Source organism: Thamnophis elegans, chromosome Z (assembly GCF_009769535.1).
Source record: "Thamnophis elegans isolate rThaEle1 chromosome Z, rThaEle1.pri, whole genome shotgun sequence".
NCBI lineage: Eukaryota > Metazoa > Chordata > Lepidosauria > Squamata > Colubridae > Thamnophis > Thamnophis elegans.
The window spans coordinates 101,628,153-101,641,820 of NC_045558.1; the positions used below are offsets into that span (position 1 = coordinate 101,628,153).

Genomic DNA, 13,668 nt, shown 5'->3' on the forward strand with positions numbered 1-13,668 from the left:
AGTGGGTAGGGTGGGAACTCTATGCATTTTGTTTCAAGTAAATATGTGGTTGAACATACTGTAGTTGTCCGATCTTGGGGGAGTAGCTTAATTTTAACTGAGGGATTGGTGGCTTTTGTTTTTTCTTTTTAAGAAAACCTTCCAGGAGCTTAATAGCATTCTTCTCTTAGCAGGATAAGAAATGGCTGTGAAATAAACTTGCCTAAATCACTGTCTTCAGTAAATGAACAAGAAATAATTTCATTATCCTTATCCAACATGACCATTGAAAAGCATCACATTGCTGATAGTCTAGATGCTTTTTGATCAAAACAGAGAAGGGAAATAAGTAGGAAGATAATTTCATATGCAAGTGAATAGGTTCCTTTATACGCGCTCATCCAAAACAGGAATAGCTACATAAGGAGCCTATTTTTGAACACCTCGGTGAAATGAACGAGCAATAAAGCAGGAACATTTCAGTATGAAGAAAGACTACATTGTATGGACGTGTTTTTTACTGGATCCAAGTTTGCCCCAAGGGAAATGTATTTCCTTTATTTCCAACTCTCTTTCTTATCTTTTAGCAAAATAATAGATTGCTTTGTGCTAGAATGAGCCCATCCTCATTCTTTACTGCCTGGAAATGTAGCCTCTTTTGGTTAGAGTAAGTGAACAAATTAAAGCATATTTTACAAAGCATAAGAAATGACTGGAGCTTGGTACCCAGTGTCTTCTGTATTATAGCAACACAAAATTAGTGCCAGCAGATCATTGCTTAAAAGGAAAGGTTCCTAGATTGTGCTAAACTCTAAACCATGCTCCTAAAAACACTTGGTTTAATCTGTTGCATCAAATTTTGGCAGATTTGCGGAAGTTAGATTATAATTATGTTTAGGCCGATCACAACTGGACTGTCAACCACCAGAATGTAGCAAAGTCTACAGAATATCATCTATGCTGCCATCTGCTTGCCATACAATCCATTTCCTTTTTTTTAGCATCAGGACTGTCCTGCCATGCCATGCCACCCCCTGCCAACTCAGTAAGAAACATACAGCTCTCGCTATTTCTCAGTGGAGAAATTCTGCAAAATCCAGACAGAAATGTGAGACCTGTATTCACAGAAAAACACTCTATGCATGCTTAATTAGACTGACATTTTCCTCCCTTTCATTGTTATAAGAATCAAACCAGTTGTACATTTATCGCAGGATTCCCTTGCCTTCTTCCAGGATTTCACATTTAAATTTCCCTATAGCCTAGGATTTCCTGGCAATATCCTGTTGAAATCCCAACCATGCCCAACCTGGCTTAAGTTTTTGAGATCAGGTAAGTTTGCTTAAGTGTTGCCACCTGTAGATAAATATAATATTGGTATATGGGGTATAACTTTAAGGCAGGACTTGATATTAAGTGCAGGCATCCTTGACTATGTTTCCCTTCCTACTCCTCTTAGGTTTGCCCCACTCAATGCAGGGTCTACTTGTTTGTACCACACTTGCTCAGTTTGTACAACAAAGTCGTCAATACCTGATGAATATTGTAGGTGTTTTGTTTGTCACAGCCTGTCCCTGCTTGTCATAGCCAGCCCCCGTTTTGGGCTGAGAGAAGTGGCTGGCCAAGGTCACCAAGATGGCTTTCAGAGAGGATTAAAACTGGGTTTCTCCAGTTCTAATCCAGCACCTTTACCACCACATCAAAGGCCTCTCATACACTCAATTTTCTTAAATCTAAAGTAGTTTTTCACGGAAATTGTGATCATTCTAGAAGCCAAGTCAAGTCCAAAAACATTAGAGAATTCCCAAAGGCCTGGCATTCTGGCAACTGAGCCATCAACAGACTTCAATAACATTTACATACTGTGCAAAAGGCATAATCAACAGGCCAACAAAAGTACATCTCAAAAGCAATTCAGTGCTAGAAGGGCATAGATCAACACCAAGACTAACATCAAATCAATAATCAAGAAGTGAACAATATCGCACTCAAAGAATTAACAAACAAGCAAACAGCAAACAGCCCCACCACAAATCCAATGGTTGACAGGGCAAGTCGGTAGAATATAAATTGAGAGCACACCCCCATTCCCCGCTAACCTTGATAATGTTATGGTTTGGTAATGAAACATCTACAAGAAAACAACCAAGCTCAGAGTGCACCAAGGACCTCTCGTTTCAACCCTGAGGTACAAACATATACTTTTATTGGAAAAACAGCTGATTTTTGAGTTTCCATTAATAATTCTGATGAAATAGGACACTTTTTAATTGTTTTCATAATAAATCCATTTAGGACAATTGGAACAAACTACATAGCAGGTGATTTTTGCCAGATCACAAGAGAAACTGTTACAGAGTTCAACAAAACTGCTGTTCAAAGTTTATCAAAATTGTAATTTTTACAAGAGCAAAATGAGGTTGATGGATGAGTTATTAATGTAGTTCTTGGCAGCTAAAGTTCATGTGGTTTGCTAGACAAATTTGAAGGGAAATAGTCTGAAGGTTATTGCAGTAAATGTGGGAAAAGAACAACCTTGAACTGAATATATGTAGCAAGCAAATATTTTAAAGGCATTTCTGCTGATTTAGTGGATCAGAATTACAAAATCAGAGACAAATTAATATTTGCCATTATTGAAATGACTCATAGGAAATGGAATTTCAGATGTGACTATGGAATAATAAAAATAAAGCTCGAGGCTGAATTTATAAATGCATGGGAAAATGTTCAAATCTTCTTTTCAAATATTATTCTTGCTGTTAGAGATATTGGGGAAATTCTGAAGAAGTAATTCTAGGTAGTGTTAAAGAGTTCTGAGTTACAGAGTGAGAAAGACAAAAACAAAGAAGCTATTTTTGTTTCCTTATATTTAACACCGCCCTTTCTGGAATATAGCAAATGAATTACAATATAAAGTTCCAATTAACTTTCTATAATTCTTCTGAGAAGGAACAGCTAGTCCAACACCAACCCCCTCACCTCAGAATTTTCACTGCGACATCAGGAAAAAAAACCCACACAAACTATTCAACCTTGGACATACTGTGGTAAAAAATGATGAAAGATTTGCAAAAGTAGTCTTTGATGAAGCTAATAAAATGCATTATACTTTAGAGGAGGAGGAAATCTTTTTACACAGTGATTACTGTTCAGTTTGAGCTGGAGAGGAACTGTTTCAAGAAACCTTGCTATATACCAGTGTTTTAATGGACTTCAACTCCAAGAATTTCCCAGCCAGCAAATCAAAGATGTTAAAACAGTAGAATATTTAAACAGCTTAATATAATGTCATGCTGCACTAGAAGGAAACTGAAGATCATAAAAGGGGACTTCGTAGTCAAATTTTAATGGGACACCAATTCATCTACTACAGTTTCCTCTTTAGTTGGTTCTTTTTCATGTGGCGTTGATACAAATCCCTGATAATCTGTTGAGTTACATTTGGATCTGTTCCAATATAAAGTATTGTTTGAATAAAAAATAATATAAGAAGCTAAAAGAGCTTGAAGATGAATATTATTTGTACATTGATATCAAGATGGTGATTTGTATCTGAGCCATGTAATTCTGCAGGACAAATCCAGCATTTTTGCCACCTGATGCATAGCACAAGAGCCTTCTATTCCTAGTTTATAGACTAGATCCAACAAATTTTACAGTTAAAGTTTTACTTCAAAAGTTGGAGGAAGAATAGCAAATTTCATCATATTAAAGGACAGCAGACAAGTTTAGTGGGTTCCCAAAGCAGTATCTCATGTAAATGTGATTAATAAATAAAATGAAATCATATGTCTGTCCTCCTAAGAGATCCTACTACTAATCTCCATCTCATAGTGATTGGGTTCATATATTAAGCCAGTCATTGAATAAACCCCTACTGATTGATTTTGTACTATAAAGCATGGTTTATAAGTGACTTTGTCTCGGTTCACACATTGTGCTAAAACAATACCAATCACATCACTTAGTGGGTTATCTGAAACCTGGCTATTGTCATTTTGTCTTACAAAAGTACTGGCCTTGGGTACATAAAAGTGTTGCCACAGTTTCACCCCATTTTATTTGAGTGCAAGTTTATATATTTTGGGGGCCAGTATCCCCATGACCCTGCTTATTTGTTGGCTTGCATTAAAATCAGTATCCCTCTTTTTTGCTAGGGATACAGCACATAAATAGCATTGTATATACATTGCAGTGCACAGTATGGACTGAACAGCTGGGTTTGTGCATATCACACTTAGGCAGCTCATGTACCAAAAAACATAATAATATTCAGGTAGCCCTTGATTTCTGATCAGTTGCTTAGTGATCATTCAAAGTTATAATGGACCTATGTCAAGGGTATGTATGACCTGGATTCAAATTCCAACAGTCATGTGATAGAACTTTGGGTGCTCAACTACCTGGCCCCATTTATGTTTCCAGGATCTGAGATCATATAATTATGTTTTATGATAATTTTGCTGAAAACTGGCATTTACTTTTGGTGATGAATATCTGTAGCTTGGGTGGAGGTTGAGGGTGGAGGTTCTTTCTCTGAGCTTGCGGATTGGTTTCCAAATATTTTGTCACTAGGCTAGGTAACATCTTTAGTGGAATTTAGGGAATTCCATAAACTCTGCTGAAGATGTTACCTAGCTTGGTAACGAAAAGTTCAGAAACCAACCCTCAAGAAAGAACCTCCACCCTCATTTATTTCTGGGTTTTTATAAAACTTGGCCCATGGCAAACCATTGATTTATTTAATGACCATGATGTTTGTTTAATGATTGCCACAAAAAAGTTGTAAATTTGTATTGGTTAAATGATCAACCCACTAAATGACTGTCATGACTTACAACCATTATGAACAGGCTTCATTATATAGTATGTCATAAGTTAAAGACTATGCTCAAAATCACTAGAAGAATCTCCTTTGCTTTTTGCTAAATTAGTAAAGTGATGCTGTCCACCTATCAAGTTCAAGAGCCATACTATAGTAGGTGCTATTAAGCCAACAGGTTGTAGTCCATTGTTCCAATTATAGATGATTTTCTCTAATCTTCATCTGATCTTCACCTGAACACATCCAACAAAGGGGAGGCACTACTTCTCTGATTAATGGTTCCACTGTCAAAAAGCACTTACAATTCAGAAGTAATTTTCCTCTCATACATATTCAATAATAATCTGTTCCTGTAATTTAAATACATTATTCAGTGCTCTATTCAATGTTATATCCTGTCAAGTATTTGAAAAACATGACCATAGCTCTTGTTGGTTTCTTCTCAGAAATAACCATCCCTCTTCATTTAACCCAGTGTTTTTCAAACTTGGCAACTTCATGGTGTATGGACTTCACAAATATGTGAAGTCCATTCCGGGAGCTGAAGTCTACATGTCCAATAGTTTAAAAATCAAGGATTATATATCTCTTGCCAGTTACCTGTTACTCTCATTGTTATGCTTTAAAATGTTAAAGATTGCCTGAATCAGAAGCCATAAGTAGTCATGGTATTCAAGGTAGAGTGGGCATATCAAATGCAGAACAAAGTGCAAGTAGAATTTTTATTTTAAAACTGTATTTCTGTATATGCTACCTAAAATTATATTTGCCTTTTGGTTTTGATTTTCTTCCCTTCAAGCACATCACATTATTTGTTTCAGTTTAGCAAAATTTTGAAGCAGACATTGAATGACTCTCAATCCAAATCCCATATTCAGTTTACAATTTATTAATACTGCAATTTATCCATAGAATTTCTGCTTCCTTAGAAAATAATTTTGCAATAATCTCTATTAAATAATATTGATATTTTATCCCGTTTCTTTTATAAAAACTACTAAATTTTATTTCTGTTCTGAAAGATATCCTATCCAGTTTTATATCATCAGCAAATTCAGGAAAGTTTCATGTCTTTATCCAAGTAATAAAAATGTTTCAGAATTCAGGATCTAGGATATTACCTCCACTCACATGTACTGTAGGAAGCCCTCCCTCCCCAGATTAAAATATTATTTATTCTTAATATTAAAATGAGGCAGAATATGATATTTCTCCAAAGGAGAAATTCAGGAAAAATAAATCTTAACAAAGGCAGAAAATAACTCCAGTCTTTCTTAATAGCCTCAAGTTTTTAAGCGATGGATTTTTGTATCTATGAAGGAAGACTGGGTCAATCTATTCATAAACAAAATGCCTTCTGCCCTTACATCTGAAGGGATTAAGAATTTACACCCCACATCCAAATTCTAAAGACAGGACATGACCTTTAGGATTAACCCACCACCATTAGAATAGCAAAAAAATACTACATTGCACAATCCCCCTAGCCTAGAGCATCTTAATCACAACATCCCAGAACCCTATAAAGATCCATCCATTCACCCAGCCAAGGGGTTGGACAAGCGAGAAACATTGCTGTTGTCACTGAAGTTTCTGGAAACCAAATAAACCTTCTTTCCTTGAAGCCAGTCAGACTCCATTTAATTTCCAGCGACTTTCTCCTGGCTTTGAATCGGACCGGATTTTTCTTCCTACAGTACCTTACTCTAATTTGATAAGGAACCACTTATTAGTACTCTGACCTCAATTTTTGAGTCAGGTATGTAGCCACCTATCCCGCTCAAACTCAAGTAGCATGCTAAGCAGAATATGGGCTGTTTTGTAAAGTGCTTTTCTGCAATGAAGTTAAACTACATCTCCAGCATTCCCTCAATCTAAGGATTCTATCCAAACAAACCTTTGATTAAGTTCATTTGGCAAGATCTGTTTTTGACAGCTCATGCTGACTGCTGGTAATTATCAGATTGTTTTCAAGTTTCTTAAAAATAAAGATTTGTATGAACGGCTGTAGAATCTTTTCATGTACTGACATCAGATTGGCCCTAGTTGTTGATATCTAAGAGGCCACCAAAGCTCACCTATAAGAAGCAACTTAATCTATAAAAACATTTCCCATCTAAATTTTCTATCATGACATAGAATAAAATCATATAAGGTGAATGTTTGGATAATTTTCAGTGATAGTCAAATTCAATCGCTGTTGCAAGAAATCTTACGGCAGGGAGGAGGGAAGACGAAAGCAGGTGCCAGTACCAATGAGGCCTATCAGAGCAGCTGTCCAAGTGTGCTAAGAGCTGGGCAGGCCTGAGACACAAAACAAACACTTTCTATTTACTCCGATTAGAATGTTTACAAGGTAGCTAAGGAGGCGTAATTGATCTGAATTTAGCAGTACTATGTATGCTCCCTTTTCTGTGCTCTACCTGTCAATATTCCTTTCTCATTTATAAGTCCCTCATAAGCTTGTGTTTAATGCAAATCTTGCATTGTTTATTTCTTAAATTAAAAAAGAGGAAAACAAAATAAAACATAATGTAATGTTCATCCTTTGGAGAAACTTCACATGAAAATCAGGACCCGATCCTAAAGTTTCAGATGGCTCCCTCGTTAACTTCATTAGCAAATGTAATGAACCTGATGAGTCAACATCAGCTTCTCTTCAGCTGAGAAATGTCCTCAAAAACGGGCTTATGAAAAGCATCTCCTTCACTTGGCCATTATTTTTCATCCCGTTCCCCATCAGAAAAGAAATTGGGGTTTTCGGGCAAAGTAGCCCTGATTTTCTTCTTTTCTTTGAAGCGTCCAGAATTGGAAACTTTGACATGTTTCCCTTTGGTACTTTTGTCCACAATTTTCTCTAGCCGGGCATTGAATTCTTGCTCATTGTGGCTTCCACTGCTCCCATCTGCTGGCGTGCCCTCTTGTACACTCTCATCATTGGCCACTCCATAAATATCTGGACTTTCATACAATACCTTTGGAGTTGATTTTTTCTTTCGGAGGAAGGTGAACTTCCACCAACTATAATTATTTTCTGCCATGGTGCCAACAGGAAGGATCAGTCACCCTTGGGAAAGGGGGAAAAAAACACATATCTGTTATGATCTTGTGACATTGGCAGGTTTTTCCCCCCCATAAATGATCAATAAGATCATATTTAGAATTCTGAGCTTCATATTCCTCATGTACACATAATAAATACCTCACTCAAAATCCCTATTTTCATTCCAAAAATAAATTATGCAAGTTAGATGGATAACATAAGCAAGAAACTATGAACTTTCTCTCTTGATCTGTGCCAAAGCCCTTAGTGCCTTAGAGAAGAAAATGTGTAATACAAATAATGAGGACAAAATCAGATTCCATGTATGTAGGAAAGATTTATTTTTGATGTTTAAGTATCACAAGAGCTACGCTGATTGAATCCATGCATTATGCCAAGCTAAACAAGCCAGTTGTAATGTGCAGAAGGAATAAACTTGAGGAATAGGAGAAAGAACCAGAATCAAAATAACAGTCAGAAATCTGAGGCTGGGCAAGAATTGAGAAATCATCTCAAGACAAGATTCTCTTGAGTTCTCACAATAAGGGGGTGAGGACGACATTCAGACTTGTAATATTCTGTTTCTACAACCAATAAAAGTAGCGTTGGCATACATGACTTTAGTTTCCTAATCTGGTGCTAACCAAGTGTGTCTTGTGAGTCCTTTTAAATGATCCATATGGGCCAGCCTTGGATAAGAGAAAAATAGGCTACAGTTATATCTTCTTGCTGAATAAAAAAAGTCCACAAACAACTAATTTTTATTCTTTCCATCTAGGTGGTAACTTGAAAATTAAGTAGAATTACAATTGGTTAGCATTTGGTGACCACCATGATACTTTAAGTCTAGACGGTGGAATATTGAAAAAAAATCCTTTAAAAGGGAATAGGAAAGGAAACTGCATGGAATGCTTATTAAGTCAGCAGGGGAACTCAATTTGGAAGTTTATCTTTAAATTATTATTATGCATTGATTATTATTTTTCAGCTTCTAGCTCAATTCAGGATTTTATATTTGCTCAAGGTGTAACTTCTTGTTTTAAATCTATTCGGATCAAGAGCAAGGGCAGGAGCTAAATTAAAACATTTGTTTCCTGTATGATCTGAGGATATTGAAGCTTAAGATACCATAATAGTTTACAAATAGACAACCTTACTGGAAGAAAAGACTGAACTCAACCCTCTGTTTGAAGGCTTATCTATTCCCTGTAATCCAAGCAAAAGAAAGATAACCTTTCTCCCATCCCATGTACTATACGTCCTATATTAGAACCCATTCACTGTGTCCATAGATTTCGGGGGGGGGGGGGGGCTGCTAAAATCCAACCTTATCTTCCAGGTCAGAAGTGGAACCAGAGAGAGATATTAGAAACATAGATGAATGGTAATCTTTAGTATAACAACTGCTATATCACTCAGTCCAGTGTTCTTCAACCAAGTATCCTCCAAATGTGTTACATTATTTTTAAGCTTGGTGACTAAGTTACAGATTCAAATATGCTGTTCCCAAAACCATGCTTAAACTTTATTTTAAGACATTTAATGTTTCTCTGAAGCACATGACCTATTGCATTTTCTTTTCTTTTTTTACTCATGTTCTCTTTGTCCATCAACCTGGAATCCCCCCCCCCCCCAATGCTGGCTCAGAATTATGGGAGTTGTTTCAATAAACGACTAGGGTTGGAGGTTGGGAAAAGGAAGAAAGGAGGGGTCCAGGACCCATTTTTATTGGATATGATAGATAACTAGATAAACTATCTACCATGTCCTCACATCACATATTAACTACTTCCATAGGGTGGAGATAACGGCAGAGAATGCTCTTTCCTAAACCCTGCCAGTTGGAGTTGTTTGATTGGGAGGAGGTCGGCAACATACATTCCTTGCCTGACTGAGTGGGATGAAGCTGGGTCTATAGGCAGCCTGGTTCTATTCCATGTAGGGCTTTACAGGTCATAAGCAACATCTTGAATTGAAGGAAACTGGCACCCAATATAGTTCATAGAGTAGAGATGTTAGATGTGCCCTTCTTTGGGCACCCAATATAGTATTTAGCATTTGATTTCATCCATCCTTGAGAGGAATCTAATAGGTTGGGAGCAAGGCAATTTGAAGAGATCAGAAACTGAAATCTTCTGCACAGATGTATCTTCTTTTTCTCCATATACACAGCAAGAAGGAGTCATTTGCCAGAAGAACCCTCTTGCTAGAATGGCATAGTATTTGACTCTAATCCAATGTTTTACATGTATAACAGAAAGCAGAGCATTTTTAAAACTTACAAATTGATGGACACCTTTGAAATAGGCAGTAAAATAAATAAATGTATCAAGACATACAGTACATTTCTTTTGTCTCCCAATTCTTAGGACATAATTGAGCAAACTAATGTTCTTCACATGCTTTGGATTACAGTTCTTATGATCCCTTGCAATTTGCTGTTTTGGTTGGAGGTAAATAAGAAAATTCAAATTTTTTATCAATTTGCCTGACTTCTGAGCTAAAGAATCAGACCCTATCTTTGTTAAGCATATTTTAGCAGTAACTCAGGTTTGCAAAAGTGAAATATGCAAAACAGATACTCAGTGGGTTGTCTGAGATGTTTTTTTTTTGTTTCCCTATCTTATTTGAAAGCCAAATAAAGTTGTTCCTTCTTATTCTATGTTTACAACAATCTTGTAAAAGATTAGAGCAAGAAATTATATCTTGGTCTGGGATCATCCAGAGATTAGGAATAAGTATGGATGAAAACAGACGTTTGCCCATTTTGATTCAAAACTCTGCCCACTGAAGTTTTATTTGTCTTATCTTTACATCTGCTGTTATGATTGATTAAACATTTGTGAAGGCTACAAAACACAGCATTCCCAGGTGTGGAGTGAGTTTCCTTCCCCTCTTCCCTTAAAAGTGCCATTAACAACATACCTGATTCGTCTGATGTCTGATTTGTCCGTCACTGAACAGTATCTTCAACTCTTGTGGGCAAAGCCCAATATGGAGAAGACGTGAGGTAGAACGAGACGTTGAATTACTTTTGTGCAAAACTGGCAGAGATGGCTATGGCAATCAGTAAAAATGTGGTTCCCACATCTCAGGTGTGTGGAGGTGCCACATACCTATTTGTGCTCCACTTCTCTCTCCCTTCCTCTGTATGTCAAGGTTAACTAGGGACTGAGCCACTCCTGCCTAAAGTAAACAGGAGTGAATAGTGGCTGAACAGGGACAGATTTGAATATTCATGATGAGGGAAATCTAAGCTGAGACCTTTTGCTGCCTTAGAGCAATTCTATTTGACTTTACCTGCAGAGAAGGAGGAGATGGTATTTAAGGTGGGAGGAGTTAAATTCCAGAATTTCAGCCCTTGGATGTTGGGAATACATTCATGAAGCCTTAAAGATTTATTTACTGAGTCAAAGTTTTAAAAAGGTAAACACTTTACTTCCTTAAGTGGATTATGTTGATAACCACTGGCAATAAATGCATATGCCCACAGAGGCTTAGACTTTATAAATGCAAACTGAGTTAACAAGACAAAATTTAAAACACCTAGATTGTAAAGAATTGCACCCTGATAAGTGACTGGCCTGCAGGGTGCAAATTCTCATATGGGGACACTATTATTCTGCAAGAAAGTAAATCTATAATATTGTACACTGTCAACTTATTGAAGATAATTTTCCTCAAATTCAATTTTTGGTGCTCTGGCTAGTTTATTTTTTTCTGCCAGAATCAAATGTGGGAATCAACCACTGAAAAACATGTCAACTATAAAGTAAACTGAAAATTCACAAAAATTATATGAGTTTTAATTCTAAGAGTCACATATACTATACATATAATTTTATGTCACAGTAATCAAATGATAAATGTGTGAACTAGTGTTTTATAAATACCTGTTTTGTGACTTCTAGTTCCAGTTACTGTATTTATTATAATTGGACATTTATTTTATCCTTCTAATCACCCAGCAATATAGGTAGGCAAATAAATGAAACATAATGTGTTAGGTATTTATAGTTGCAGCATAGTGTGAAAACCTCCTATTGGTCATATTTTATTACAATAAACAAAATGTTTGAGGGCAAAATTTAGTGGTCACATAGTTCTATTCATGAATTGGTGGAGTAAGAAACATTTTTGAAAACTTGCCTTGAATATTTTGGGTATTCTAAAAAGCCTTACTGAAGTTTTAAGCTATTATAATAAAAGCTTCAAGGTAGATGGGAAGGGTTTAATTTTGTATTAATTCATTTTTAAATAAATATGAAACTATTTGATCACATAAAATAATTTTATCATCTGGAGATTTTAAGAAACTGAGAAAAAAATTCCCTCCAGAGATATATCTGAGTTCTGCTTTAGTTCATGCTGGGGCTTGGGCCTCTGTAACACTGAGCAAGGTTAACTGGAATTTTTTAAAAAAAATTATAAGGAAATAGTCTTGCCTATTACTATCATGATGTTTGCAAAGCTTTCAACAATTTATGACTATTTGTTATTTATACAGTGTCTCAAAGATACTGGTTCTTTGTGGAACAGTGTAAATATACAATTAAAAAATATAAATTTGAGTTTCCAATGTGTTTCCAGTCTAAACTGAACAACAGCAACAAAAAAACCAATCCTTTCCTGGCTAAATTTTCCATGTCAGATAAGCCCAGTAAAAGGTCCTGGTAAATGAAGATCAATTTATTCATCTATGTAATCCTCCAAATCCAACTTTGTGGGATACAAAATGTAATTTTCTAGATGTCAAAGCAATATGGGGACAGCAGAATATATACCCACTGAAAAACTAATTCTCAGCTTACTCCACTTTACAAAGAACTCCTTGTTAAAATAAAACGAAATAACTCTTAAACTGACATTTAATTTGATATTGAACAGGTGGAACTTCCTGGTTCCAGTTCGTACCAGTGCCAAGCAATCTTCTAATGTCTATTTCTTTATCCTTCATTGAAACCAAAGGGTTAACATCTCTAGTTCTTACTAGTTTGGTTCTTTTACATCTATTCTTTTCATTGGAGGATTAGTCAGACTAGACTCTGGCTCAGGCACTCATCAGACCGGTTTATACTTCTTTTCTTTTTCTTTCTGTGTTAGGTTGAGGGAATAATTTGTTCCTTTTCCTGTTCAGCTGCCAATAGCTTCCAGTAATCCAGGTTAGAGACCATTCAGTTGTTTTCCCAGGCAAATCATTATCCCAAAACAGCAAATATTTCCAATGAGAACATTGTGCAGTATTTAGAGTGGAAAAGAATCTGTAATTGTAATTGTTCAGAACTGAATCTATTTCCCATAATTCAAGTTTATATCAGTTCACCACTTTGGGACTGATGTCTTAATGGCATTCCAAACTCACTTGGTTACCCATTCCTAGTCATGAAACCATGACTCTTATAATTTCTAAAACTAGAGACGGGGCAAAGGTAATGTGAGAAAGGTCGGGCTTCCTTCACTCATTTATAACCCATATACTAATTTATTTACTTCCAGCTTGAATTTTATTTAAGCATTCTTAAATTTGTGTGTCACTTGAATCTACCCTCATTATAGACAAATTTAACTCCATTTATGTTCCATTCAAAAGATTGGTGCTTTAGTTAAATATAATATTACTAACATTCTCTAATCCCTGGACAGTAAGTATGTTTAATGGGTTAAATCCAAACTTTTTAGAGAAGGAAGTTCAACTGATTTTAATTTCTATTTTCTAGGCATGTCTAAGTCCAAACTCAACACCAACAATCTGGAATACATCAATAAGAGTTGGCAAAATGTTTTTGTTACTGTAAATTTGCTTACCACAATCTGATGC

The 13,668-nt window shown here is 36.0% G+C and overlaps 1 protein-coding gene across 1 annotated transcript; it reads right to left on the bottom strand.

Annotated features, from left to right (window-relative positions):
* Positions 1–4,628: 4,628 nt before the first annotated feature.
* On the bottom strand, positions 4,629–11,013 carry PRR15L (proline rich 15 like). The gene is made up of 2 exons (XM_032234677.1): positions 10,776–11,013; positions 4,629–7,874 (listed from the first exon to the last, which is right to left on the bottom strand). Exon 2 carries the CDS (start codon positions 7,846–7,848, stop codon positions 7,525–7,527), a length of 324 nt encoding a protein of 107 aa, XP_032090568.1. The 5' UTR covers positions 7,849–7,874; positions 10,776–11,013; the 3' UTR covers positions 4,629–7,524.
* Positions 11,014–13,668: the final 2,655 nt, after the last annotated feature.